A 13,135-nucleotide genomic window follows, 5' to 3' on the forward strand; every position below is an offset into this window, starting at 1 on the left:
GAGAAGTAAACCATGGTATCACAATAAATGAACGATCAGATAAATGGAAAACTACTTGGACAGTGTGGTGGTATGGGGGAAGATATGGCCATTCTTGTTGTAACCCTTGTTGTAACCCGCTTTGATCTCTTTTGGAAAAGCGGGCTATAAATAAACAGTATTATTATTATTATTATTCTCTCCAAACCACCCTTGAGGCCTGAAAATAGTGGCTTCCCCCAACAAGTGCTTGGATGAGGAAGGCCCTTCCCAGTTTTTCCACAGAAATGACCCATTCTTACTGTAGAGATAAAAAGAATATGGGTTCTCTATCTCATTTTCATCATACCTACAGAAATGACAGTAAAATATATTTTGGAAATTATTCTGGTAACTGCTAGTCATTTCGGGCTCAGTTCTTCAAAGTTATGTTTTTCTGTTCACTACAAGAAAAGTCACAAGTCAAACCATGAAGTTTCAGTGAGAACCCAGAGATAAAGTGAGTCGAAGAGAGGATCACTTCAGTCCATTTATCCTTAGATGGTTCTCATTATTTTTCAAACTCTGAATCTTTTTAATGACCTCCTTGCTAAATTATAACTTCATTTTCCCCAAGATTGTTGCTCCCCTAGAAGTTACACTTCACTTAAATAGAAGTCAGATACCTGAAATGTATCACAAGGACTAAAGCAAGTCGCATGAACTGGGACAGCACTGAACCCAAATCTAACCCAGTGAACATTTGCTGTGTGGTTCTTTATTCTATGCGATTTTATGAATTAGTGAATTTCTAACTTAAGCACATTAAACAAGCAAGCCATTTTAATTTATCATAAACTTAGCACCCATTTTAATTCATCACAGACTTAGTGCCCATTTAGTAGCTGCTGTACACAAACCAAAAATTATCTTAAAATGGATGGATGAATCTAGATAAACACAGCATTAAGTACTTCAAAAGGCAATTATTGATTCCATGTGATGCAGGGGACAATGCAACATTTATAATCTGATTTGTAAACCATTTTCAATATTAACATTAACTGAAATGAAAATAATTAGAAAGAATAATGGTGAAACTTAAATTGTCTCATTTTCATATGTTTGGGATTAACATTCATTAAATCAACTAATAGCACAGCTAAGAGAATATAATGTGATCTCTAGTCACCAGCAACACCATTTCTGAATATTATATTAATTGCAAAACTACATCTGAGGCAATTCTGCTGAAGCAGAAAATTTAATAACCCCAAAATGAACACAGAATCATAGAAGTGGAGGAGACCACAAGGACCACCTAGTCCAACCCCCCGCCATGCAGGAATACACTGATTATAAAGTTACTTCATAGAGGAACGGTTGTAGCAAAGAAAGCCAGGATGCCACATCTGAAGAGAAAATATGGTGATTAAAAAGAGACAATGGCGCATTACAGACACGCAAAAAGTACATACTAGGTACGTACTTGGGCTAGGAAAGGGCGGCATTCATTCTACATGGGTACCGCCATTGGGACGTCACGACCGCTCTGCCTCCAAACAGAGCAGTGCGGAAGTGACGTTCTGGTGCCGCGGTGCTGGAAAGAGCTCTGAAATGGAGCTCCTTCCAGGTTTGTGTCGCTGGGCGCAGTCTTTATATGGCTGCGCCAGCGACACAAATGAGAAAGGGGCTGAGTGGCACCATTCTCTTCATCCCCGGTGCTGTTGGGTGTCCTTGGGGCATGAAGCCCCAAGGACACCCCTTTCCAGGCCGCAGAGAAGCGGCCTTCTGCTGCTTCCCCGCAGCCTGGAAAGCGGCGGATCAGGGCCTCAAAGGCTGTCGCTGTGGCAGCAGAGGCCCCGATCCAGCGGGGAAAGGGGTGGGAACAGGCCGCCCCAAAAGGGCAGTCTGTAAACCGCCCATAATACACAAAAGAGCTGCTACTACTCCATTATGATTTAGACCAGCTTCCCCCAACCTCGTGACTTCCACATATTTGGGGCAGTTCGTGATGATGGGTGTTGTAGTCAAAAACATCTGGAGGACACCTGGCTAAGGATGGTCAATTCATACTAAGGGCCAAATCACAGTAACCTTTTCCAGCACAGATATCTGTAGTGGAGAAATCTGAAGGACAACACCAGACATTTTTCAGCCATAAGTAAGCCACCAGGTTTATATTCATATACTCTGACTAAGATTCTATACACATACATATCCTTAATCTCCAGACATGAGCAAAACTAACACATGAATAGCAAACACTAAATAAAAATGGAAATTATCTTTAAAGGAAAACAGTGTGCATGGCTAGTAAAGTGTGTTTTTTTCCTATTTTTTCTGCACAACTTAAAAAGAATTTTATTATCCCATGACTAAATTTTGCCTTATTCAATCATACATATTGATTTTCTACATTAAATGGGCTCTACAAAGCAGAATCAAGGGAATGATCCATTTTTTCATGATATACTTTGTACTTCAGAACTAGTTATTCTAAATAAACCCAAGATGAATGTTGTTAAAACATACAGCAAAACAATAAAATTCCATTTTTTATCTGTAATTTCAACTTTTCCTCTACTCAGCCACTGTCTCCTATTATTCTGTCGTTTCAATAAAGGCTTAATCTTGCAACTTGCTCTTTTTTAGAAAATGAAATTGATTAATATTCCCTTAAGAGGGTTGTGCTGCTTTATCATGACTAATACAAAACAGGTGAAAATTAAAAAATAAGTTGACTGTTATGTCTGTATATTGCTCCACTTTAACATAAATAAAGACTCTAGATATTAAAAAAATACTCAGAATTCTACCAGATTTAAAAAATCCATAAAAATCAATTGTTGGACAGATGACAGATGAGACAACTAAGAACCAATGGCTATCTAGAAGCTTGTCATGCCACATAAGCTTTTCTTAATACAGTACACTTAGCCTTTTGTTTAAAAGTACAACTGGGTCTTCAGAAGCTGCATAAACCTACTTCTGTTGCCAAATATTACAAGCCATGCTTGTTAGGTACAGGGCTCATACACACAGTATTTGCTGCTCCCTTTCACTGAGAACAGAAGTGGACAGAGTTACTCCCTCCCTTAAACAGCCTTTTGAAGGAGCGCTTGGAAGAGCCATAAACATGTAAAATGATTTGGAGATAAAACAGCTACCTTTGGCAAATGAGGATATGGGAAGAAGATAGGATCTTAACGAATGAGGAGTGGGAGATGAAGAGGATATAAGAAGCCAAGTATCTCAGTTAGAGGTTCTCAAACTTTGATCCTCCAGTTGTTTTGGACTTCAGCACCCAAAAGCCTTTGCCAGGATGGCCAATGATGAGGGAATCTGGGAGATGAAGTCAAAAACTTCTGGAGGACCAGAGGTTGAGAACCACGATTCTAAACCAATCAGTCTTGAGCCAGGAAGGGGTCATTTTGCTGTTAGCAAAGGAATCACAGAGTCCTGCATTCCTAGAGTTGCCATACAGGAATACACAGTCAAAGAAGGGAAAGACTTTGCTTATACAGCTGGCCCTCCACATTTGCGCTTTGACTTTTGTAGATTTGATTATTCGCCAGTTTTATTAATATGTTCTTTCTAGGAATCTCGAGGTTCTCCAGTCCAACAGTGTGGTACCTTCTGCAAGAAGATGTGCTGGAGGACCTAGGGATTGCTAGAGAGAACGCTTCTCTAGGCATCTATAGGTCCCCCAACACAATTCTATGGTCAGCTTCTAGTAGATGTTGACCACAGAGTTGCACCAAAGGCCCTAGAGATTCCTGGAGAAGTTCTCTTCAGTTTTTTACAAAATTATTTACTACTTTTCCATTTTCACGGGGGCCAGCACCCCTAACTCCAGTGAATGTGGAGAGCCCACCATATTAGCAAACCAAATCATCCTATAAACTACAAAAAGCCAAAACCCCTTCCAAAAAAACTTCTCCCAGACAATACTTTTGAGATCAGAGCAGACTACATGGGAATACCTAGAAATGCCTCCCTAAGTATTCTGCAAGAAAGGAAACCCTTCCCTCTTTGTAGTTGCTGGGATGATTCGGAAGAGGGAGCCTACTATCTTATCAACTTTCAGGCTCTAACACACCTTGGGGCAGCAAGCAGTGATTACAGCACCCATCCCTCAGGGTGGCTCTAAATCCCTGGAGGATGGCGTGGGAAGGGAATCTCATCCATACAAGATGGAACAGTCATTTTCCGGTGAACTGACAATCCTGCAAAGTCAGGCTGCCCCGTGACAGTATTCCAGCTTTTGGAAAGGTATTTATGTGCTTGTCTGTTTGTACCCTATCTTTCTCCTAATATCTCAAAGCAACATACAGGGCTCCCCTCCTTCCTACTTTACCAACACTAGGAAGTAGTCTTGATGGGAAAAGCAAATAATGAGTTCCATAGTTCAGTGGAGCTGGGTCTCTCAGGCCCCAAATCGCCAGTCTAACCACTGCATCCCACTGACAGGAGACTGACTAAACCTGGAATAAAGATGAGACAACTGTTTAGGAGGGACCAAATCAAGTAAGAGTCTAATCTGCACGGCAGAAATAACACAGTCTGGCCTGGCTTTTACTGCCATGCTGCCATCCTATGGAATCCTGGAATTTGTAGCTTGTTGTGGCACCAGAGCTCTCTGACAGTGTAAGCCTCAACATTTCACAGAACTACAAATCCCAAAATCCCACAGCATTGAGCCATGGCTCTTAAAGTGGTGCCAAGCTGCACTATTTCTGCAGCTAAGAGCAGACCTAAGTCTTGTGTTGTTTTGTGCCTCTGAGTTGTTCCTGATTTTACCATAGGGTTTTCTTGGCAAGATTTGTTCAGTGGGGGGTTGCCACTGACTTCCCCTGAGGCTGAGAGCATGTGACTTGCCTAAGGTCGCCCAATGGTTTCCAACCCAGGAAAATTTAACAGACAGCTCAAGAGTCCCCACTAAGGAGTGAAATTCACTGGGCCTCCTTGGGTCATCCCTTTCTCTGTGAATTTTTGTTTTTTGCCTACCTCACAGACTTGTTGTGGGGATACAAAAATCACAGAGGCTATGCAAGTTGCCTTGCGTTCCCTGGAGGTACAAAGAAGGGACAGAAAGGGAAGTCATAAATAAAAATCACAACCTCTCATTCTGGTGCTGGCCTCCACAGCTGGCTCTCCATATCCACGGATTCAAGCATTTGTGGGTTGAAAATATTTTTAAAATGTATAAATTCCAAATCGCAAGCCTTGATTTTCCCATTCTATATAAGGAACATCATTTTATTCTGCCATTGTGTTTAATGAGACTTGGGTATCCACAGGGGATGCTGGAACCAAACCCGGCAGATACCAAGGGTCTACAGTATATAGAGCCAGCGAAGCCTAATGGCTGCACTATGACATCTCTGGAGAAATACAGTAAGTATTCTGCCCTCTCAAATGAAATTTTCTTCTAATCTCCAAAATCCTGAGCACTGCAGAAAGTGAACCTTTGAAAATGATTAAACCCCAAACTCTTAAATGTACTCTATGTTTTCCCTTGGTGGAGAGCCAGCGCGGCAGCGGTTTGAATGCTGGACTACAACGGTGGAGGCCAGAGTGTGATCCCCTGCTTGGCCATGGAAATCCACCTTTGGGCAATAAGTCACACTCTCTCAGCCTCAGAGGAAGGCGATGGAAAACCTCCTCTGAACAAATATTGCCAAGAAAACCCCACAACAGGTTCATGGCCGGAGGATCTCCACAAGTCATACATGACCTGAAGGCCCACAACAACAACAACAATAGCAGCACCATGATCATATAATACGTAGTATAACTGAATAAGGAGCAGTTACAGATCTGTAACTCTAGGGAGCCAGCATGGCATAGAGGCTGGAGTGATTAGGCTAGACTTCAGATGCCAGGGTTCGATTCACAGCTCCACTATGGAAACCCAATGGGGGAGCAGATGTGTTATAACTGCAACGGAGGGCAAGGCACTGCAAAATGTAGGACAGAAGGTTGAAATTAAGGATGCGTCCTGGGAAAGGAGGGCATCTGGTCACCTTGCATGACCTTGGCCAAGTCGCATCCTCTCAGCCCCATGGGAAAGCCTTCCTTAACAAACCTTGCCAAGAAAGCCCCATGGCGGGGTCCCCTTAAGGTTGCCATAAGTTGGAACTGACTTGAAGGCATGCAACAACGAGGTGGATTTTAGGAGGGTCCAGACTGAAAAGATGGCAACAAACTGCTTGTATAAGTCTTGAGTCCTGGAAAAAGAGGGCGTCCGGTCACTCCACCTCAGGGCTGCCCTAAGTCTAAAATGACTTGAAGGAACAAAACAACAACAACAAATGTAGATTACAATCAGGGAAAGAGAGAAAGAGATAGAAGGAAGAGAGAAAGAGGAAGAAAGAGAGAGAGAGAGAGAGGAAGGAATCACAGAATCATAGAGTCGGAAGAGACCCCAAGAAGGGCCTGATCCAGTCCAGCCCCCTTTTGCCATGCAGGAACTCTCCATCAAAGCAGCCCCAGGGACAGATGGCTGCCCAGCCTCTGCTGAAAGAGCTCCAAGGAAGGAGGCTGCATCACTCTCCATGGAAGGAGTGTGTTCCACTGTTGAGGAAGAGAGACAGGAGCAACAAGATAGATGAGAGAGAGAGAGAGAAGGGAGAAGGAGAGAGGAAAAGGGAGACGGGAGCCAAAGAGATAGAAGACAGCAGAGAAAAAGAGAAAGAAAGAAAGAGAAGAAAGGAGAGAAAGAGACAGAGAGAAGGAGGAGAGAAAATAGAGAGAGAAAAAGATAGGAGAGAAAGAGAGGGAGAAAGGAGGAGGCTCCGTTCGGACCTGTCCTCGGAGTCCATGCGGCTGAGGGGCTCCCCGTCGGAGGAGGAGATCTCCAGGCTCCCTCTGCGGCCGACGGAGGAGGAGGAGGAGGAGGCGCTGCAGGTACTCCCTCCGCCGCCTCGGCCTCCTCCTCCTCCTCCTCTTTCTGCCGCCCCTCCGCTTCCCCCTCCGGTGCTGTAGCCCTCGTCGCCGCCGCTCCCTCCGCCGCCGCTGCAGACGCTGCTGCTGCTGCTGCTGCTTCCCCCGGCCTCGCTGCCTTCTCCTCCTTCTCCTTCTCCTTCGGCGGCGGCTGCTGCTCCTTCCGCCCCGCCAAGGCCGCTTCCAGGCGCGGGGCCCCGCATCATCATCATCTCCTCCTCCTCCTCCTCCTCCTCTTCTCCTCCGCCGGGGCCCCCCATGGCTCTGGGCCCGGCCTTGGCCTCCTCCTTGGCATCGGCTTCGCTGCCTCCGGGGCTCAGGGAGCGGGTCTCGTCGCTGCAGCAGCCGCTGGAGGAAGAGGAGGAGGAGGCGGCCTCGGCCTCCTCGTCGTCCTCGTCTTCGTCGTCGCCGTCTTCCTCCTCCTCGTCGTCGCCGTCGCCCGCCTGGCTGGCGCTCTCCGGGCTGGGCTCCGACATGCTCTCCGCCCCTTCGCCGATCAGCGCCGCAGGAGCCTCGGCCTCCATCCCCGCCGGTGACGACGACGAGGAGGAGGAGGAGGCTTCGCTCTCGGCCTCGGCCTCCTCCGCCGCCTCGACCTCTTCCTCTTCCTCCTCAGCGAAGGAGGACGGCAGCAGAGGGACAAGCTCCTCCACGCCGCTCATCTCGGCCGCCATGGCGCTCTTGGCTTCCCTCAGAGACTCACGCAGCGCCGCCGCCGCCGCCGCCGCAGACTCACTCACTGACCAAAAGGGGAGGAGCCTCCGCTGCGTTGGGAGTGGTGCGCATGCGCGGACGCACGCCCGGGTTACGGAGGCCGCCTGGGGACAAAAGGGAGGCGGGGTGGACACGTACGCGGGGAGGGGAGAAGGGAGGTATGTATGTATACAGACACACACACACACACACACGGCCCCCTGAATACGGAAAAAGTCCACAAACAACAAAAACACCACCTTTGTACCTGAGAGGACGCCTCTCTAGGAATCTCTAGGTCCTCCAGGGCAACTGAAGTTTACATAGATTTTGCTGGAGTACCCAGATAATTCTAGAGGACAATTAATCAAATCAGTGAATCATCCAATCCATAAATCTCAAGCTGCAAATTGGTGAGGGACAGTGTAATAGAGGCAATGGTGGTCGCATGCTCTCAGCCTACCTGTTCAGCTTGTATGCAGAAGTATTGTAGGAAAGCAGGCTTGGCTAGAGAAATGAGTAGTAGGAATAGAGAGGAAAATCGGGAAGGTCATCTGTCTAAGAGTCTGGCTCACCTTTTTATTGTTTTTAAAAGTTGTATCCGTGATATACTCATATGTAGTACAATACCAGGATAGAGGCTACTGTCAGAACAGAAGACAGAGAAACAGATGGTTCCCAGTGGGCAAAGGGTAAGACAAGGCTGTAGCTTTTTCCCTATCTGTTCAACTTAATGCAAACAGATTATAGTAACAGAGGCCTGGACACAGAAGAAGCAGTGAAAACAGAAGAAGAATATCAACCGAAGGTATGCAGATGAACCATAGTATAGCAGAAAACCTCACGACCTGGAACATCTAGAAGGAAGATCAGGGAGAAAGTGCAAAGCAGGCCTACTGTTGAAGTAAAGAAAACAAAAATAATGACCACGCGAGGACCTTCACAGTTCAACTAAACAATGAGGAAATAGACATAGTATAAAGAATTCTCATACCTTGTATCAAACATTGTAGAACAGGGACTGCGCCACGAAATCAGAAGAAGGTTAAGAATGGGAAGGACAGCTATGAAAGAAGTAGAAAAGATCCCCAAATCAAAGATACACAAACTGAGCACAAATATTCAGTCATAATAAAACATTGTATTATCTGTTACTAAGTATGGATGTAGATGGTTAAGAAAACAGATGGAAGAAATCAATTCATTTGAGATGTGGTGCTGGAAAGGTGTTGAGGATCCCTGGAGAGCCCAAAGGACAAACAAATGGTCCTAGAGGCAGAATCAAGCCAAAAGGTTCAGGGTCAAAATCATGGCTTTTTGATAGGACCTGTGGGAATCAGGATAAAACAGGCTACAAGAATGGAAGGGTAAAATACCACTTCCGTCCCTCCTCTCGTTTTCTGACCACTCCCAACCACCTAACACACAATCCAGTGCTGAGGAGAGGTTTTATAACACTGGATGTGAGAAGGGAAGCAATTGGGAGTTTAATGGGTGTTTTCTTTGATGGGAAGAGAAGGCTTTAAAATTGGACGGGGACCCCTTTTACACACAGATTCCTGCCTCAGGCATGAAGAGTAGACCGTCAGGCAGTGCTCCTTTCAAGACCTTTCTAAACCAATATTAGTGTATGACCCATGAAGTAGCCTAGATTTTGGGTCAATTTTGGGGCATAAATTTATTCACTTATAGTGGCGTATATATGGTATTCTTGGTTCACTAGTCTTGCCTCATGAACAACCATTGAGTATACAGGTCTCACCATTCACACGCGTGTGCATTCCTACCACAACCAGTTCATTCATTCCTGCTCAAACATAAGACTAAGCGAAATCCATTTTATGAGTTGTTTTCTCTCCACCAAAGCCATCTCTCAGGTCCTGAGCAGCTAAACTGAAAGCAAATACAATAAAAATCAAAAGTCTGGTTGGGTGTTTTTTCTGGCCCCAAGTACACCTTAAGTTTTTTTCTACTCCATTTTGTAGCGTCCATCAAGACATAATTAACGGACAACGTAAACTCACTCATTTACATTTCAAGCAACAGGGCTTTCAGGATGCAATAGTGGGTTGTTCTTCAATCGACAAGAGGCCTCCTAATATGGTACTATGGGCTCATGGTTGCATGTAGGTGTTTTTAAAGAGGAATGAGACTACTTCCTCGCTGATGTCCTCCTGTTCAAACACATCCGATATGTCAGACGAGACCCTGGCCAATGAGGACTCAAACAACAACCTCTTTTTAGCAGTTACCATTTCCTCACGGCTATGATATTACTCTCAGCCCCGTGCATAGAACGTAACCTGGTTTCACAATGAATTCTCTTTTCCGCACATGACTGGTGTGTTTGTGTACTGTGTTTATAAGACAACCTCCAATGTGTCCAGCCTTGCGTGCAAGGCTTTCTGATTCCTTATGCTTTCTTCTTTTCTCTTCACTCAATTTGATCTTCTTTACTCAAGTAGGATAACAGTTAAAACCATTAAGTTAGAATTTTCTAATGAAAAGAAGGCATTAAAAATTGATCTTTTAATGAAAGTGACTTAAGCTGGAATTTGAGCATGAACTAATTCAGTTTACATTATTAAGTTATTAAATTATTCAGAAGACAGTGCTAAAGCATGAACACTCTGGTTTTTTTGTTGATGGGTTTCTTTTCCCAAAGACAATTCTCTTTGATTCTTCAAAACACTACTTGGTCCTCCATTTTGGTGCTGGGGAATCAATGGTTTAGGTCACAAGATGAAACCACTTAAGAACAGTTCCGTAGGATAAATGTGAGGTGAGCGTCCAGAATGTATTTTCCACAGCCCATTTCTAAAATAATAATCTATAGTACCAAAACTAGACATTGCAGCATCTCTACAAAATGTGGAGGACTTGAGAAAGTGGAGAGAAAGGAGAGAGAATTAATGCAGGCCGGTTTCCTTTGTCCAAAACTCAACAAAGGCAGAGTTTAAAGTCAAAAAAACAACACACTAAATAGTTATAAAAGGCTGCTTTTTATTGCATGAAAGTGCTCTGCCACTTTACAAATTAAGTCCCAATCTGATTTCTGGTAGATGCATTCAAATATACTCACAGAGATTTCAGCCTGGTTTACTGAAGGCAATGTACTGCCCTTTATATGCCAAGCACTAAGCAGCTTGGGGTCTGGTTCTCTGTACGGTGGGCCCTCCACATTTGCTGAGGTTGGGGCACAGGACCCAATGAAAGTGGGGGGAAACCCCACAAATACCAACCCCCCCTTTACCTCTAGGAATCTTAGGCCCTCCAGTGCAACTCAGTGGTCAACATCCAGCGATACTGCCCATACAGTTGATCTGGTGGATATACAAATGACTTGAATAATGTTTTTTTAAAGTATTTCTAGGTCCTCCAGCATGACTTTGTGGTCAACTTTCTGCAGAATGTCCTGGAGGACTAGAGATTCCTAGAAGAATGTGTTTACAAATCGTGAAATAATCCAGTCCGCAAAAGTCAAAGGCCCAATTGTAGTTCAGGGAATATCGATCAACTGGCGGTTTTCGCTGGATACAGTTGAAAGATTCAAGATGTAGGCTTGTGTGTGGTATCTTCATGCTGTCTGTCAACTTACAGTGACCCCATTAATTTCATAGGATCTTTTTATGCAAGGGATACTTTTGCCAGACCTTTCTTCTGAAATGTAGCCTATAGCATCTAGTATTCATTGGCGAGTCTTCCATCTGAGTTACTAACCAGGATGAGCCACTATCTTTCAAGAGTGAACAGGCTGGGTGTCTTTTAGAGTATTTAGGCTAGAATTCTGTTATCAGGATCACTGCAATGTACAAATGTGGCGAGTGTTTGGTTTTTTCAGAATGCTTCCTCAGGCTGGTTCAAATTGGAAGAGAAACTAAACGGATCTGACCAGATATAGTGCTGTTTCTCTTGGCAGACAGCCTTTCAAGATAATATGCATAGGTCAGGAAGAAAAGAGGAGTTAAAGCAGAAGTAGGAGTAGTGCAACTGCTCATCAGGATGGTCACCATAGCCATGTTCCCAGGCAAGTCCAAAAAGCAGGCAAGTTGCTGACTTCTATAATGTGTAATCAGCCACAGATGGTCTGGCGGCACATCCACCCAATTTCCGCCCCTAGCCAGTTTGATTGTAGGGTTTGAGAACTGAAGTTCAAATCCTGCTCAGCCATGGAGACCCACTGGGTGATCTTGGACAAGTCACACTATCTCACGCCTTCGAAGAAGCCAATGGCAATCCTCTTAGGACAAATTTTTCAAGGAAACCAAATGAGGAAGTTGCCTTAGGGTTGCCATAAGTTAGAAGCAACTTGAAGGCAGCAACAACAAAGACACTGCACTCTAGTGCTAACAAAAATGGAAATGACTACGTGGCTTGGAAATCCCCTTTCTTTACTAAAAACTAAAATATGAGAAGAATGGGAAAATTTGAATGCGCTGAGGTTCAGATGACTCTACTTCCTGTAAATCAAAAAGTCCCAGTGCTCCAGTTTCTGCAAGACCTTGCTTCACTACACGGCTGGGCTCATTTTTGAGATGACGATGCAGATGGTGGCAAGGGAGGAGATGTTGCCCAGGAGGAGTCAGCAGGCTGGACTGGAAATCATGTAGACCGCAGATACAGTTTCTCCACCCAGGAGCAATATGGGTGCAGCCTGCAACAACACCTTCAGAAAAAAATCAGAATTACATGATCAGTCCTGGTAACACAAATGTAAGAACCAATGCAGGGATCAGTTGGGTCCAATGAATGATGCGCAGATTAAAACGAGAGATTCTGGCATCTTTCTGGGTTGGGTAGAAGAGGGTTGTCATGCCACCAGGTACCAGCAACACCTGTTGAAATTCCCCTTTAACAGTCGTGAAAGGTACAAATCCTCTCGGCAGTTCACTCAGCAGCCTACAACAGTATCTGTTTTGTGAGCAAATGCGGTATGCAATCATAACACCGATTATAGAAGATAGACAAGCTAGACTGCTAATATCTGCCTGAGTTAGATTAGTCCTTCCAGCTGTAGATTCTATGATTGTGTACTAACAGTGAATAATGAAATCCTTCCAGCTGCATGCTAACTGTTGCACAAATGACTATTCTTTGTAGGGCCTCTAGAATCTTCCGTGCTGCACATGGTTTCGTTTTACCCTTGCCAGTTAATTTGGATCCGAATACCCCCTTTCTGTGTGTCAGTTTTCTCCAGCCAGTTGGAATTGGCCCTTTTCCACACCTTGAACTGCCAGTGACCCTATCAATCATGCAAGCTTGACTCGGTCTACACAGATTAGTGGGGGGGAAACCAGTGATGGTTTGGATTTTATCCAAAAGGAGAAGCAAATAGCAGATGTCCACCTATACAGTGAGAGAGGTCCAAGACTTACTCAAATATCTTGGAGCTGTTAAGGAAACAAAATCTTCTCAAACAAAGGTAATGAGATGCCAGCCCATACTGCAAGCTCAGCAAATGCAAAGAGGCCATAATAGAAAAAGTACACCACATACCACAGTATCTTTTATTTCTAGTCTACACCCATCCAAAACA

The 13,135-nt window shown here is 44.6% G+C and overlaps 1 protein-coding gene across 3 annotated transcripts in view; it reads right to left on the bottom strand.

Moving 5' to 3' along the window:
• Positions 1-7,655, bottom strand: part of AEBP2 (AE binding protein 2) — a 45,009-nt gene extending 37,354 nt beyond the window's left edge. For all 3 annotated transcript variants that reach the window (XR_006103924.1, XM_042466617.1, XM_042466616.1), the window contains exon 1: positions 6,769-7,655. Coding sequence is in view for 2 of the 3 variants with exons in the window: in XM_042466617.1 (XP_042322551.1) it covers positions 6,769-7,580 (812 nt within the window). In the remaining variant the exon portion in view is untranslated. The remainder of the gene's footprint in view (positions 1-6,768) is intronic.
• Between the last annotated feature and the right edge of the window lie 5,480 nt (positions 7,656-13,135).

The sequence above is a fragment of the Sceloporus undulatus genome, chromosome 5 (assembly GCF_019175285.1).
Source record: "Sceloporus undulatus isolate JIND9_A2432 ecotype Alabama chromosome 5, SceUnd_v1.1, whole genome shotgun sequence".
Classification (NCBI taxonomy): domain Eukaryota; kingdom Metazoa; phylum Chordata; class Lepidosauria; order Squamata; family Phrynosomatidae; genus Sceloporus; species Sceloporus undulatus.